The sequence below is a fragment of the Pteropus medius genome, unplaced genomic scaffold, assembly GCF_902729225.1.
Source record: "Pteropus medius unplaced genomic scaffold, Ma_sr-lr_union100, whole genome shotgun sequence".
Lineage (NCBI taxonomy): Eukaryota > Metazoa > Chordata > Mammalia > Chiroptera > Pteropodidae > Pteropus > Pteropus medius.
The window spans coordinates 432,709-446,607 of record NW_024344372.1 but is presented as its reverse complement, the minus strand read 5'-3'; the positions used below and the strand labels follow the sequence as shown (position 1 = coordinate 446,607).

Sequence of the window (13,899 nt, the reverse complement as noted above, 5' to 3'; positions counted from 1 at the left end):
CCTATTACTCTACTTGGATGTCTTTCTTTATTACCTACTATGACTCAAAGGAAAGTTACTCAAGATGCTTGTACTGTACCACTGAAGTGTGCAATTTCTACTATAAGGCCATACTTGAGATATTTTTTAAGACAAAACATTCTCTTTTCCTTTTTGGAATTATCCCAACATTTGTTTTCAGGTCTAGGTTGGTCTACTGGGTTGTGGTTTTCTTTAAGAAAATTTGCTCTTCGACGTTTTCATAGACACACTCCTAAAAAATGGTACAATAGTATTTTGGCACGTGTAACATTCTCGAAAGCCATCTGAATTCTATTAGGCAGTTTGTCATTTGCATGATAACTTGACTTCCCACATTGGGAGAAAATTACATAACCCAGAGAAATATACCAAGAAAATGAAAATCAAATTCACAATAATGACTGTGGAGCAGAAAATTGGTATGGTGCTGAATTTATGTGATCAATTCTAAGGAAGTCCAAGGTCAAAGAGGTGGCAATTTGATACAAGTCAATAGTCATATATATCAAGGCTCACACTATTATCTTTGGCATATGCATGCAGTACAGATATAAATCCATATATACCACATCCATTCTAGATCAAAGATATTTACTCCTTTTTTTCCCTACTATTGCCTTTTATGTACTCCACACTCTGGCTAAGCAGACTATTTGGCATTTTCTGAATCTCTGACATAGATATTATTTCATTCCCATTGCACAGAAGAGTAAACTGAGGTTCAGAGAGGTTAAGTAACTTAAATTCAGGTTCCCTAACTAAATCTTATGCAATATCCATAGAGCCACAATTACCTCCAAAAAATACTACTTGACTAGATGAGTTGTTTTGACATGACGTTCCTCTAATCCCTGGGGCACTTCCAATCCCTCGTACCCTGGCTGTGACCAAAGCAGTACTGCTTTAATCTCTTTTTAATTTGGGTTTCCTCATAAGGTTTCATCTACCAGGGGAAGGATTCTTGAGTTTAGAAGAATTCAAAACCATTGGCTTAAAGCAGCAGGGGTCAGCAAACTATTTTTATGTAAAGACTCAGAGAGTAAATATTTCAGGCTTTTTGGACCATAGATTCTGTTACAACTATTGAACCTGGCCATTGCAGCACAAAAGCGAAGCCACTATATAAATGAATGGTGTGGCTCTGTTACAATACAGCTTTCTTTGTGGATAATGAAATTTGAATTCTATTTAATTTTCCTAGGTCATGAACAATTATTCTGTTTTGGATATTTTTTCAGCCATTTAAAAATGTAAAAATCATTTTTAATTCACAGGCAGTACAAGAACAAAGGGAGGGCAGGCTTAGACTGAGGGCTTCGGTTTGCCAGCCCCTGGACTAGATAATTCCTAAGGGAACTCCCAAGTCTTATGCTGAGGAACCAGAATAACCTTATGAGATGCCCATTTTCTGAAACTTCTAGGAATCCATTGGCTACGGCAGACACTTCTCTGTCTGCATGCCCCTAGGAGGGTATAAGACCTAGTTTAGATACAGGCTGTGGGCTTACTACGTGGCACTGAGCTAGAGGGCCCCACCTGATTGCTCTTGGAGATTTATCCCTATAGCATATAGTCTAGATCTTCAAACTGTTTGTTACCATCACAGCCCTGAAACTGGAATTTTCCAGGATTCCCAGTGGGGTGGTCATGGAATCAGACTTTTAAGTTAAAACCTTGAGAAAATTAAATGCAGCTTCTCCTGAGAAAAAAAGCCTGAGCACCTTTACCTCAGGGAAACAGAATGAATGCTTTGAAAAATATCACCACCTCTTCCTCATTGCCTGCCATACTACCAACAAATGATTCAATGCTGCAGAGAATACAAAGCACTAGGTAGGAAAATATATAATTCCCTGAGTAATTCTAAAGCAGTCATGTTTCATTCCTCCAAGCCTACTATATGAAGAGGAAGTGCCCTTTAAGAAGTCAATAAGGCTGAGTTACTATTCTAGAAGGAGGGCCCACAGTTAGACACTGCCTGGTGAGAAGGCACAAGTCTTGAGGTATCCCACAGACTCTAAAATGCTCAGCCCAGCTCAGCTGTTATTCATTTGGAGCCATAAAACACTTAATCTGATTGCGATCAGCTCTTATGAAGACAATGGTAATTTAAACTAGTCCTCTGAAGACCCCCAAAGAGCTGAGACAGAAGCTATGGTTTCTAATTTTTGTTTAGTGTCTAAAATCTCAGCAAAACAGCTTCTTCATCCCCTGCACGATGGAGATAGCAGCACTGACTATCTCTAACACCATTCCCAGGCCAGTCTCCTAGTGCGGACTATAGAGAACAAGGCTCAGGCTATCAGATGGAAACTATAGGAAAGCACAGGACATTCCTAACTGGCAGAACAGTCTAACAATTAAAGCTACTGAACAATAGAAAGGTGTTGCCTGCTATGCATTAGGAAATGGCTTATGGCCATACGTTGGGATGTTGTCGTTATCTCCACTGAGTGACAAGGTGAAATAGGTAAGACTTACAGGCACTTCCAACTGTAAGAGCCAGAGTCCATCTGAGTATCAGTCACCTACATCACAGTTATTTTCATAGATATCTGGGAGCTGGAATTCAGCCAGTACCAAGTGATACATTTGATGAGTTATCTGCCCAGAAGGGCACCATTTTGTAATTCACCAAAAGGCACTGTGTACACTTGCAGCCTACACATTCAGGGTTCTCAAGGTGGCTTCTGAGCAAGGGTTCTGAACCAACTAACATCCTCCGAAGCCCAGCCTCATACATAGAGGTTAGAACCAGGTATATATTGGAAATACCTCCTAAGAGTGGCTGGCCCAAATACAAGGTACTCAAGGGAAGCACGGCTTCTAACGGGAGCCATCCCTGGCCTATTTCTCTGAATCTACAGGTCACTTCACATTTATAAGGAGCGGGATATCACAACACTCTTTTTTTTTTTTAACTTCCACTTGGAACTGTCTGAGTGTTTCCTCTTGCAACAGGCTTTCAAATCTCCAGGGTATCTTAAGTACCCTGAGAGGATCTCAGGAAACCCAAAACAGCTATGATGGGTTTAGACCATTCTAGAAGAGTAAATTCAAGCCCTGAAACTTTCCAGACTTCTTAGGGATCTCTGAATTTCTCCTCATCTGGTCAAGGACTTCCAGTGAGGCTTGCTAGATGATATCTCTGCTAGTCTTGGGTCACCACCAGAGCTTTTTAAAAAATTATTCCAACATCTACAGCACCATTTTTCAGGTAATAATAACAACAGCAATAACTGAGTTAAAAACAATAGCTACCTATATTTACTCCTAGGCAACTTGTGTATACTTTCTTTTTCTAATTCCTCCAAAAATTCTCCAAAGTAGCTATTATTTTTGTCCATTTTAACATGTGAGAAAATTGAGATCTAAAGAGTTTTATTCTCTAGTTCAAGAGAGCATACATGTTAGAAAATCCTGTGTTTAAACTCAGGTCTGTCTGACTCTCAGGCCTTTGCTCTTAAACCTATGTTACCTCAACTAAAGTCTGCATTTCCATAGACCCTTCTTGAATAATATTTCAAGCCCTCTAGTTTTTTCTCTTCAAAATCACCTAAGCATTCCTGTATGTAAAGTGGCAAGGTTATGGAGAGTGATTCAATCATTTTGTGGTTACAACTCACATGGGGCCTGTCACATCATAGTGTCCTAAGATGTTTCAGTGCAAAGAGCCCTCTGAGGCCATGAGGTTATGCTTGAGGTCCAGAGATTTAGAAATAGACAAGACGTGGACACAACTCCCCCCTCCTTCTCCAAAACCTACACAGTCTTCTTTTTGTTCATTCTATCTTATCTGTTATTTGAGCTTTTACAGGATCATCTCTTCAGGGTAAGGATTTGGTTTTGTCGACACAGTTTTCTGGACTATTTTTTTATACTATAGAAATTATAAGTTATAGTAGAAATAAAAACAGTTTTCATGTAAAGACAGACGTTGTGAACTATTAGATACTTAACAAATGTCTGAAGTCACTCAGGATGTCTACTTTGTTCAGTTTTCACCTAATTGAAAAGTGGAAGAACAGTCGTTGTTTTTAAAGATTACACACACAGGCATACATTAATATGAGCATGATTTTTTTTTTACATTTTGGGATATCCAGTGTGTAATGAATTTGTCTATGGAATAATAACCTCATAAAAAGAGACTACCATTTTTCTGCTGAGACTACCTTATCTGTAATGGTTGTGAATGGTACTGCTATAATAATTAAATCCAAAATCTTTCATAATCTCATGCTTTCCCTGGTGTAATGGTCAGCATTAGCTATGGATGGGAACGCAAACAAGTACAAGTATATTCAATAATAAAGCTTAATAGGTCAGGGAAAGATTGGAATGAAATGAATGCTTAACACCTCTAGAGATAACTAATAGTAGTTTGCCTTCCTAGTTACTTCCCTGTATTGTGTTTACTGGGACTTGAATACATGAATCAAATTGTCCTTTATTAACCAAATCCATACCAAGCTTGTTGTGCCAGGGGTGTTTAATGTCATTCACCATGTAGCCTGTTTCCAGAACTGAACAGTGGAGGGCCTTTAACTTCCATCTTAAAATTACATAGAGGTGATTGGAGTATGAAATAACTGCTGAATTCAGGTCTTCACACTCTGGCTTTGGATGTGCTAGTTCTACCTGAAGGATTGTAGCCTGAAGACCACGAGCCCATTTCTGGATCCAGCTTGAGACTCAATGAGACATTTCCTGAATCATTATGACTTACCTACAGTTTGTTCAGCAAATTAAAATGAGAAGAACAAAGTCTAACACAGACTTTGCTTCTCATAACTTGTTAATAGTATTAATGATGTACATTATTTCTAACTATGAAGATATATGTCCAAACTAACAATGATACCCTGCGTTAATTTTGTGTTTTCATAAAGTATTTCACATGCTAGAGTGTAAATTAATCATTATCCCATTCAACAGATGAGAGACGTAGATGAGGCTAAGAGACAGTAATTGTCTTATCCAAGTTATAAGAGTTTATGATTAACCAACAGTTGAATCCAACTACATTCCATGTCAATATGTTCTCTTTTGTCTTATTTTTTGTCGTTGTTGTTTTTATTTTATTTAATACAGCTCTAGGAAAATATTATACTCTCAAGTTCTGGCTAGAGATGATATAGGTTCCATGTTTACCTCCAAGATTTCCTAGCTGCATGATCATAAACAAGTTCCTTAACCTCTCTAAGCCATGGCATTTCCATCTAGAAAATGGAGTTAATGATAGCACCTCCTTCATAGGGTCCAAATTGCATGCTGCTGGTCAAATACTTAGCATCTTTTCTGGTACAGAAATAGATACTCTGAATGATAGGGATCATTTATCAACTATCCTGTTAAACACCGAGATGCAAATTAACACATAGATATTTCCTACCTGTACATTGAGAGAGAGAGAGAGACAGAGAGAGAGAGAGAGAGAGAGAGAGAGAGAAAATAAAGCCCTTTATGACCAGCAAGAAAGAGCAAAACATGCTTGGAAAATGGTAATCAGTCTAGAGAAGCTAGGACCGCCCCCACTTGAAGTCTAGGGATAAGATCAATAGGTGTATTTACTAAATAAAAATATTAACACCAATTGCTCTTTAAATATTCTGTAACTGGAAGCTTAAGATAATAAGCAGTCTTTCCTCTGTAGCTCAAATCGGGAGCTAGAGCGGGTGGCACTGGAATTAATACCTCTGCAGAAACAAAAGGCTCTGTGTACTCAGTAAACAATTTTGAAGGTGCTAATTCATCACCAAAATTCAGACCACTCATATATTTCAGGCGCCTTGCCTTAGGAGAGAAAGATTTCTTATCCGCATCATAGGTTTACATCTCTTGGATCAAATTTTACAGGAAGAGATCAGTCATATATCAAAAGGTTAATGACTAGCCATCTCTCGCCCAGCTATTTTGTGGTCACCGAGCTGCCACAGTGCAGAGGGCACTGAAAGGTAGTGGAAGTTCACTGAGCCTTTTGCCTCTGTCATTCAGAGAGCTCCGGCAGGCTTTGACAACAGTCTCTGGAGCTAGGGGCTGTTATCGTACCCCTATTCTTTCATTGGAGACTTGAAGCATCTTTTCCTGTGGAGATCCAATGCCACATCCCACCTCCGCAGTGATTGATCAGTACATTTATTATGCCTTCAGTAGTAAAAATACATAGACTACAGTCATCTCTGGAGATGCTGAAATAGTCTTTTTTTTTCCTCTTGATTTAGGGAAAGGTAGAGAGGGAAGATGTGTACAGAGTATGACATAAATATAAGAGCTCAAATATCTAATTAGTTGAAAGAATTTCAGTTCCCTCTGCACCTTTGACAGAATTGCAGCTGTCAGATTGTAGCTCCAATATTTTATCCTCATTGCAAGATCTATTTGAGGATGGTTTAGAAAAGACATTTTCTAATATGAACACCACTCTGTTTTTTTTGTAGGATGCTTGAGGACGACCTGAAGTTGAGTAGTGATGAAGATGACCTTGAGCCTGTGAAGACCTTGACCACTCAGTGCACTGCCACTGAGCTCTACCAGGTAGGAACAGCTCAGGGCTTGGCTTGGGACCTCAGGGTGGGGAGTAAAAGGAACTGAAGTGATTCTGTCATACACAAGCCAATCCCTGCTTCATTTCTGGGCTTTGGCAAGAAGAAGCGAAAATAGGCATAACATTCTGGAACAGGTTGAATCAGCTCACACTTTCACTAAAACTATAGTGAGGAGATGCTGAGATTTTGAAAACTGCTTTCACCTTCTTCCTCTACTCTCTCCTTGACATACACAGTACTGGTCATCAGAAGCAATTGAGATTTTTTCCTTCTCTTGGACGAAGTATGTCTTGAGTGAGATGTAACTTTCCCTTAGTGAGGCTTATAGCCCATACTCATTAATTAATTAAAATATAAATGTGACTGGTCTATTCACTTATCCCAGGTGCACCACTTCAGAACACAGCTGAAAATCAGTACCCAGCATCTTGCAGCTTACATGAACCTTCAGGCAAAAAGCATTTGGCAAAAGCTTGCTGCTGCCCCATCTTCTAACGTTCTGCATTACGAGCATTTGCAGTGTTTACAACTAAATTAGATGGCAGGCATGTGTGTTTTCAGCATTTCCAATGAGACTGGATTCTTGATTTGCAAAGGCCAAGTATCACTGATGAATCATGAGAACAGCAATGCAGTGTGCAATGTCAATGATGCTTGTGTATTTTCTCTGTGACAGAGAACTGCCTTGCATGTGGGGTCATTTTGGGTGTGCTCATCCCATCAAATAAGGAACACTGAATAATTACCATTTTTTAAAAAGCCAATGTCTGACCAAGTTCTTTCTACAGTGAAGTCTGCTAAGTTATAAAACTGAAACCAGCCTGTTTCAGTTTTATAATTCCTTGATCAGTACATTTAGGAATGCTCGCACACTGATATTTCAAGATAGTTAACAAATATGGAACTCCATACCACTAAATATTTTGTGAGGAACCTGCAAAAAAAAACATAGGAAAAATTCTCAAGGCTCACCTACTCCATTCTCCTCTATAATTATTTATCACACTAGAACTCCTACCATCTGTTATAATTTTAAAATTGAACACATCATTAATATTCTGTCGCCAACACTTTCTTCTCCTTTACTTTCTCCACTTTATTCTCCTTGCAATTTTGAAGGTATGTAAATATTGAATCTCCATAAACTTTGGTGTTTTATGAAGAACAAACACAATTGTCTCCCAGGGGCTTGTTGTGAATTTAGTATACAGAATACAAGCAGTCTCTGTCTCCTACTTGAGTCATGGGCTCAGAGCAAATGTGAAGTGCACACTTAAATTCCAATGTCTGCCATTCCTGCTTTCTGCATTTAGTACACTAATGACAAGAACATTGTATTGGTAAATAAAACAAAATAATTCTAGATCATCAATTCTGACTGATGCAACATTCATTTTCAATGGAAGTATTTAAAGCAGAAATCAACAATGTAAGAGCAGATTTTGCACGTGGACTTCCTCTCTATGTGATCACATAAATACAATCTGCTTTTTAGCTTCTCAAGTTGTTTTCTGTATTAACCTAAAGAAGTAGCATCACATCTGTTGGCCCAAATCATCTGGGGTTTTAGGATGTTTGTGGTGACTTTGTTTAAGTGTCAAGACTCTTGGATAATCCCAGTTTGTGAGTTGGAAGCTTTTCGTGGCATGCTGTCCTTAGACCACTCATGCCTTCCTCAACAAAGCTTATCATTTGAAAGGGAGGTCGAACAGGAAGATCTAAAGTAAGGCAAAATGACAACTTATTCCCTTAGCCGGGTCCAAGACGCAAGAAGCGGGCACAAGGTTATAAACACTTGCTAATGAGCCCTCCTTATAGAGTTTGAGGACTGGTTAAAAGGCTAGAAGTCTAAAGACCAAGAGAGAATGCATGTGTAGCAGTGGAAGTGGCAGTGACAGCCATGTTTGGTGAGCTCTGATTTTATGAAGCGTAACATTCTTTTTCAAAGATGTGTGGATCGAAATCATTTTTCTATTTTTATTGTGATAAAATTCACATAACAAAATTCACTATTTTAAAGTGTACAATTCGGTGGCATTTAGTATTTTCACTAGGTTGTACATCCATCACTAGTTCCAGAATATTTTCATCACCCCAAAAAGAAATCTCACATACATTAAATAGTTACTCCCAATTTCCCTAATCCCTCAGCCTTTGACAACCACTAATCTACTTTCTGTCTCTATGAATTTGCCTATTTAATATAAATGAAATCATATAATATGTGAACTTTTGTAACTGCCTTCTTTAACTTATCATAGTGTTTTCTAGGTTCGTCCATGTTGTAGCATGTATCAATACTGCATTCCTTTTTATGGCTAAATAGTATTCCATTGTATGAATATATTACCTTTTGTTTATCCGTTCATCACTTGATGAACATTTTGATCATTTCCACCATTCGGCTATTGCAGAAAATAGTGCTGTTATGAGCATTTATGTCTTGGTTTTTGTTGGAACACATTTTCAGTTCTTTTGAATTGAATATTTCTCTCAATTCTTCCACCTAAAATAAAAGTGTTGAGTCATATAGTAAATCTATGTTTAACTCATTGAATAACTGCCAAAATAATTTTTCTTCTCAAGTGAGATAACAGTGGCATGTAGATAATATAGTTATAGTCTGTCATCATTTAATTGGGACTGTCATGCCTCTGGCAACATCAGGAGGAGAGCTGAGCGCTCCCATTTATGGAGCTAACTTACTCTGTGCCAGGCATTAAGTTAAGGTGCTCTGTCTCATATGAACCTTTCAGCAAACCTTAGAGATAAGTTTGGGCCTCTTGTCTGAGCTACAGAATTACAGAATCATTCTATTTGTGGCAAGATGATTGTGAGAAAAGCATACGAACAAATGCATTGGTGCATTAAATTATGTGTCTAAGGGACCAGACCACACCATTGGTTTGAGCTGATATTATACTTAGAAACATTCTCAGAACCCAGTGGCTACATTCATACAGACATACTCCAATAATAAAAAAAAAGCTATTAACTTTCTGGAGACATCCTCAAATTACCTCATTCATAATCATTGCACCTGGACTCACCTAAGGAGACCCAAATTGTCCAAGTTTAGTGAATATGCACCAATCTTTTACAAAAAGCTTCTAAGACATTATGCTATGATTTACAACATAACGAATCCCAAGAGAATGCATTTCAAATGCATGTATGAAAATGAAACACAGGATCAAGATGTGTCTGTTTCTGATTTGACATTTCAGTCCCAAGTGTCTCATAATCAGAACAACTTCCCCTCTCTCTGCGCCCCACACTGGCACCCTCCACAGCAGTACTAGCTATGCCGAGCAGGTGTTGTGTACAAGCAGACACCAATAGAACAATTAGGATATGTTTAAATGCTAAGTATTTTTCCTGCAAATGGAAAAGTGAAGCGTGAGGCCAGAATGGGAGAATTATAATATACAAATTAAAGGTACCAAATGGTCAGACATGGAGACTCGGGGTTATAAGAAACATTTTTAATAAAAGATTTTACCTTCTAGTGACTCTTAAAATCAGAGATACACAATCATGCATGCTCATGGTTTCAGTGAAAAAGCAATAGTGATGTACCCTGAAAATATTTGTCAAAAGTTTGTGTGATCTCTCCAGACTCCCCATTACATTTTGCTTTCTCAGTTGAGATTATTCTGGAAGTAGATATGTCCATGCTGTCTTGTAAGGTGGTGTGACAGTGCTGGAACAGTGTAGGGGAGCAAACAAAAGCATAGACGTATAATCGAATAGATTTGAATTCTGGCTCTGCCACTTGCTGGGTGACTTTGGACTAAAGACCTAAGTGCCTTTAGAGTGGAAATAACAATAGCAGCTACTTTATTGGGTCATAGTGAGGATTCGATGATTAAGTGAATGAAGATAGGCAAAATCATTTGACACTATGGATAGCACGTAGTAAGTGGCCACTGCTTTCTTTACACGATCGTCATCATCATTGTTATTACCAATAACTATGTAAAATGTCTCATATTCTTTGAAATATTAGATACATTATTTTCTCTTGTCTTGTAAGAAATGGGGTGTTAAAGAGAGTTGCTCAATTAACTACATGGAAAACAGCCAGTATGTGGCAAACTTGAATGAAAAGCTCCTGTCTTGTCCTAATGTGTAATAGCTGTATGAACCTGACCATGGGAAATCGTACGTGTAGTTGTTAACAGCATGGCTGTTGGAATAGAGAAGCCTGGGTTTCAATCCCAGCTCTAACACAGTCTAGCCGCACGACCTTAGGCAAATCACCTAATATCTCTGAATCTCAGATCTCTCACCAATAAACTAAGATAAACCAGTCTTGTCCAACTCATAGGAGTATTGTGAAGATAGAGTGTAAGATAATAGTTTGAAAATTTCAAGCTCTACATAAATAGGCAAGTATTCTTCCTTATGGCCCTTTAAAACATTCACTAGAACCCCTCTTTTTTGGATCCATTGGTAAATAGATACTGCCCTTCATTTTGGCCTTGGTGTCCATAGGGGTCTGCTAGGAACTGGATTGAGTGTCTTAACTGCCCCTCAAAGGCATCCATTGGATATGAATGACCTTTCCTCCCCCAGAGTCCTGACAAGCTTTAAACCAGACATCCCAGGAAGAAAGGCCAATGATGCTGCACCAAGTCCTCCAGGAAAATTACATATCTCTAAAAAAGGGATTTCTTCAAAGGACTGACATGGGTGGAGAGTTGAGTCATGCATTTTGCTTACAATTCTTACTTTATTTTTTTGAGCTCTCACTCCACCCTGGAAGAAGGCTGTACTTTGGTTTTCTCTCAAGAAATGCCCCTGGATGGGAAATAATCATTTGAAGTTGATGTTGGACATTGGAATGTTCCAGAAAAGTGTTTGAATTAGATATAATGTTTTGTACTTAGTGTCTGCACAAACATACGTATTGCAATACATTCTTTTTTAAATTGGAGATCAATAATATGTTTGGGATGTGGGTCTATATGATGTCCATGACCCAGCTGACCAAATTTTTAATTCTCAGCTGCTGCTGTTGACATCATAGATATAAAATCCAACCCCGGCCTTCCCCATGCAACACTTATTGAACTGCCATTTCAAGCCAGCCATCAGGGCTGGCAGTGATGCTGTGATGAGTTTATTGGGATTTGTGAAGAGTGATATGATCCAGTAGGATAGACTTCATGGGAGTTCATAGGACTAGGCTTCTCTGAACACCCTAACCTCATAGCACTACACCTTCAGTTTTCCTTTTCAACAAAAATTTCTTACGTTTCTCAGGATTAAAAGAACCCATGAAAATGAGGGGTTAATCCTGGAATCAATTTTCATCTACAGCTGAGAACCAGCTATTGATGCTGTGCTTGCAGGTCAATAAAAGATCTAAAGATATAGACCTAGTTCTTCTCTTTCAATATAAGCAGCCTAATCAGTCTCAAATGTTTTTTTAACAAAGAAATTGTATTGACAGGTTTATTAAAATTGCTGTCTTTAAAGTTTTAAGTTATCTACAATTTGACTTATTCCAAAGGCTTCTAGAATGTGTGGTGACCAAACTCCAGAGCTCCCTCCAGCACATATTCATAGAACCATGTAAATATCTGCTTAATATTTGATTGAATGGTAGCATGATGTTTGATTTAAATAGCTCTGAGCATGTAGTCTGTTATTATATATATTCTGGTGGTCGGATGGTCTGTGATGCCTAGGTTCTGAAGTCAGATTAGATCTGGTCCTAGCTCTCCTTGGCCTGTTAGGAACCTGACTGCACAATAGGAGGTAAGCGGCAGGGGAGTGAGTGAAGCTCTATCTATATTTGAAGCTGCTCCCCAGTGCTAGAATCACCGCCTCAGCTCCACCTCAGATCACCAGGCATTAGAGTCTCATAGGAGCACTGGTTCCTGGTGCCAAAAAGGTTGGAGACTGCTGCCCTAATCACCTCAGATTGGCATTAGTAGCAACAGACTTTAGAAATATAAAGGCCATAAAAAAATAAGTAGTTAGAAGCCCCCTTCAGGGCATTTTAATGTTAATAACATCTTGTTATTAGTATGAATTAGACTGACACCGTAGATGACTTCATTTAGCCCAGTTAGAAGTTCAGAAAATGGATAGTGTGGCTGGAAATGTTCAATTAGTAACAAACCTCAGCTAAAGGACTCTAGATAAAGCTTGGAGTAGTATGTTAGTGCTTTCAATACAGACGAACAATTCAAATTTGCTTTGAGCACAAAGGCATTCTAAGGAGTTGTGTCTGGATACATTATTGTAAGTAACCCCAATGTATGCAATTTTATTTAACCCAGTCTTCTTTCTTTTTCTGTGTAGGGTTTGCCCTTGTACCCTTAGGAATATGCACTTAATCCGAAGTATATTCCTGAGAATGTGTGGACTTTTAGACTAGATGCTAGTAGTTGAGCTGCATCTCAAGCCTGTTAACATTTACAGGGAAATATCTTTTAAGTCCGTTCCCTCCACTTCATAATTATACTTGTCTGAAAATCATCAATTACCTCAAACACAAAACAGCTTGCTTTTAGTCCAGGTTTTTGATTTTGGTTTTACGTTTCATTTGATTTTGTTTGTTTGTTTTGTTATTGTTGGGCCAGCTCATGGGCTAGGTTATTATTTGATAATTGCAAATGAGATAAATTCCACAGTAGCAGAAAATGGGAACATTCTGGCAGCTTTCGGATGTGTTCCTTATACCTGCGATGCATATCGAACTTTCAAAACATACTAGCCAAGTTAAATTCAAGCCCACTTTTATGTTTAGAGTTTGCTAATGAAAAAAGTGCAATAAATGTTATTCCCGCTCTCAGCTGGCTCTTTTGAAGCTGACGTGCTGTAGTGAGTGCATTAGTTGTGAGAACAAACACTCTTCCCTGCTGTAAGCGTTCCTATTTTTTAGCCACAGTTCTCCCTCATCATGATGAACAAGTTGTTACCTCCCCAAGGTTTCTCTGCATTTCCATTCACTTTGTTATCAACAGAAAGGCTGGGGAAGGTCTCTTTAGTGATGACATCGATATGGCACACACAGCAAGAGAGGTCAGCCTGTCAGAGCTATAGAAACAGCAGATAGATTAGGATGAAACCAGGTACAAAATAGCTTTGATAGAGTCTTTTAATGTAAACAGTTTATCTGTCATTGCCTTTCATTAAAATCTCCCTCAAAATGATCGAGTTTGGGCTGTTAAGGCTACAAAATATACCTGAATAAAACCTGTACATTGTCATCCTCTAACTATCCAGCAATTAGAGAATGAGAAGACATTTTAATTTATTCATTAAAGACAAGAAAGTAAATAGAATAACATATAAGGTTAATAGAATAACATTG

At 38.3% G+C, this 13,899-nt stretch overlaps 1 protein-coding gene across 6 annotated transcripts in view; it reads left to right on the top strand.

Moving 5' to 3' along the window:
* AFF2 (ALF transcription elongation factor 2) overlaps nucleotides 1-13,899 on the top strand; it is a 451,889-nt gene that overhangs the window by 339,774 nt on the left and 98,216 nt on the right. For all 6 annotated transcript variants that reach the window (XM_039870568.1, XM_039870566.1, XM_039870567.1 and 3 more), the window contains one exon: nucleotides 6,462-6,558. In XM_039870568.1, coding sequence (XP_039726502.1) covers nucleotides 6,462-6,558 — 97 coding nt within the window. The remainder of the gene's footprint in view (nucleotides 1-6,461; nucleotides 6,559-13,899) is intronic.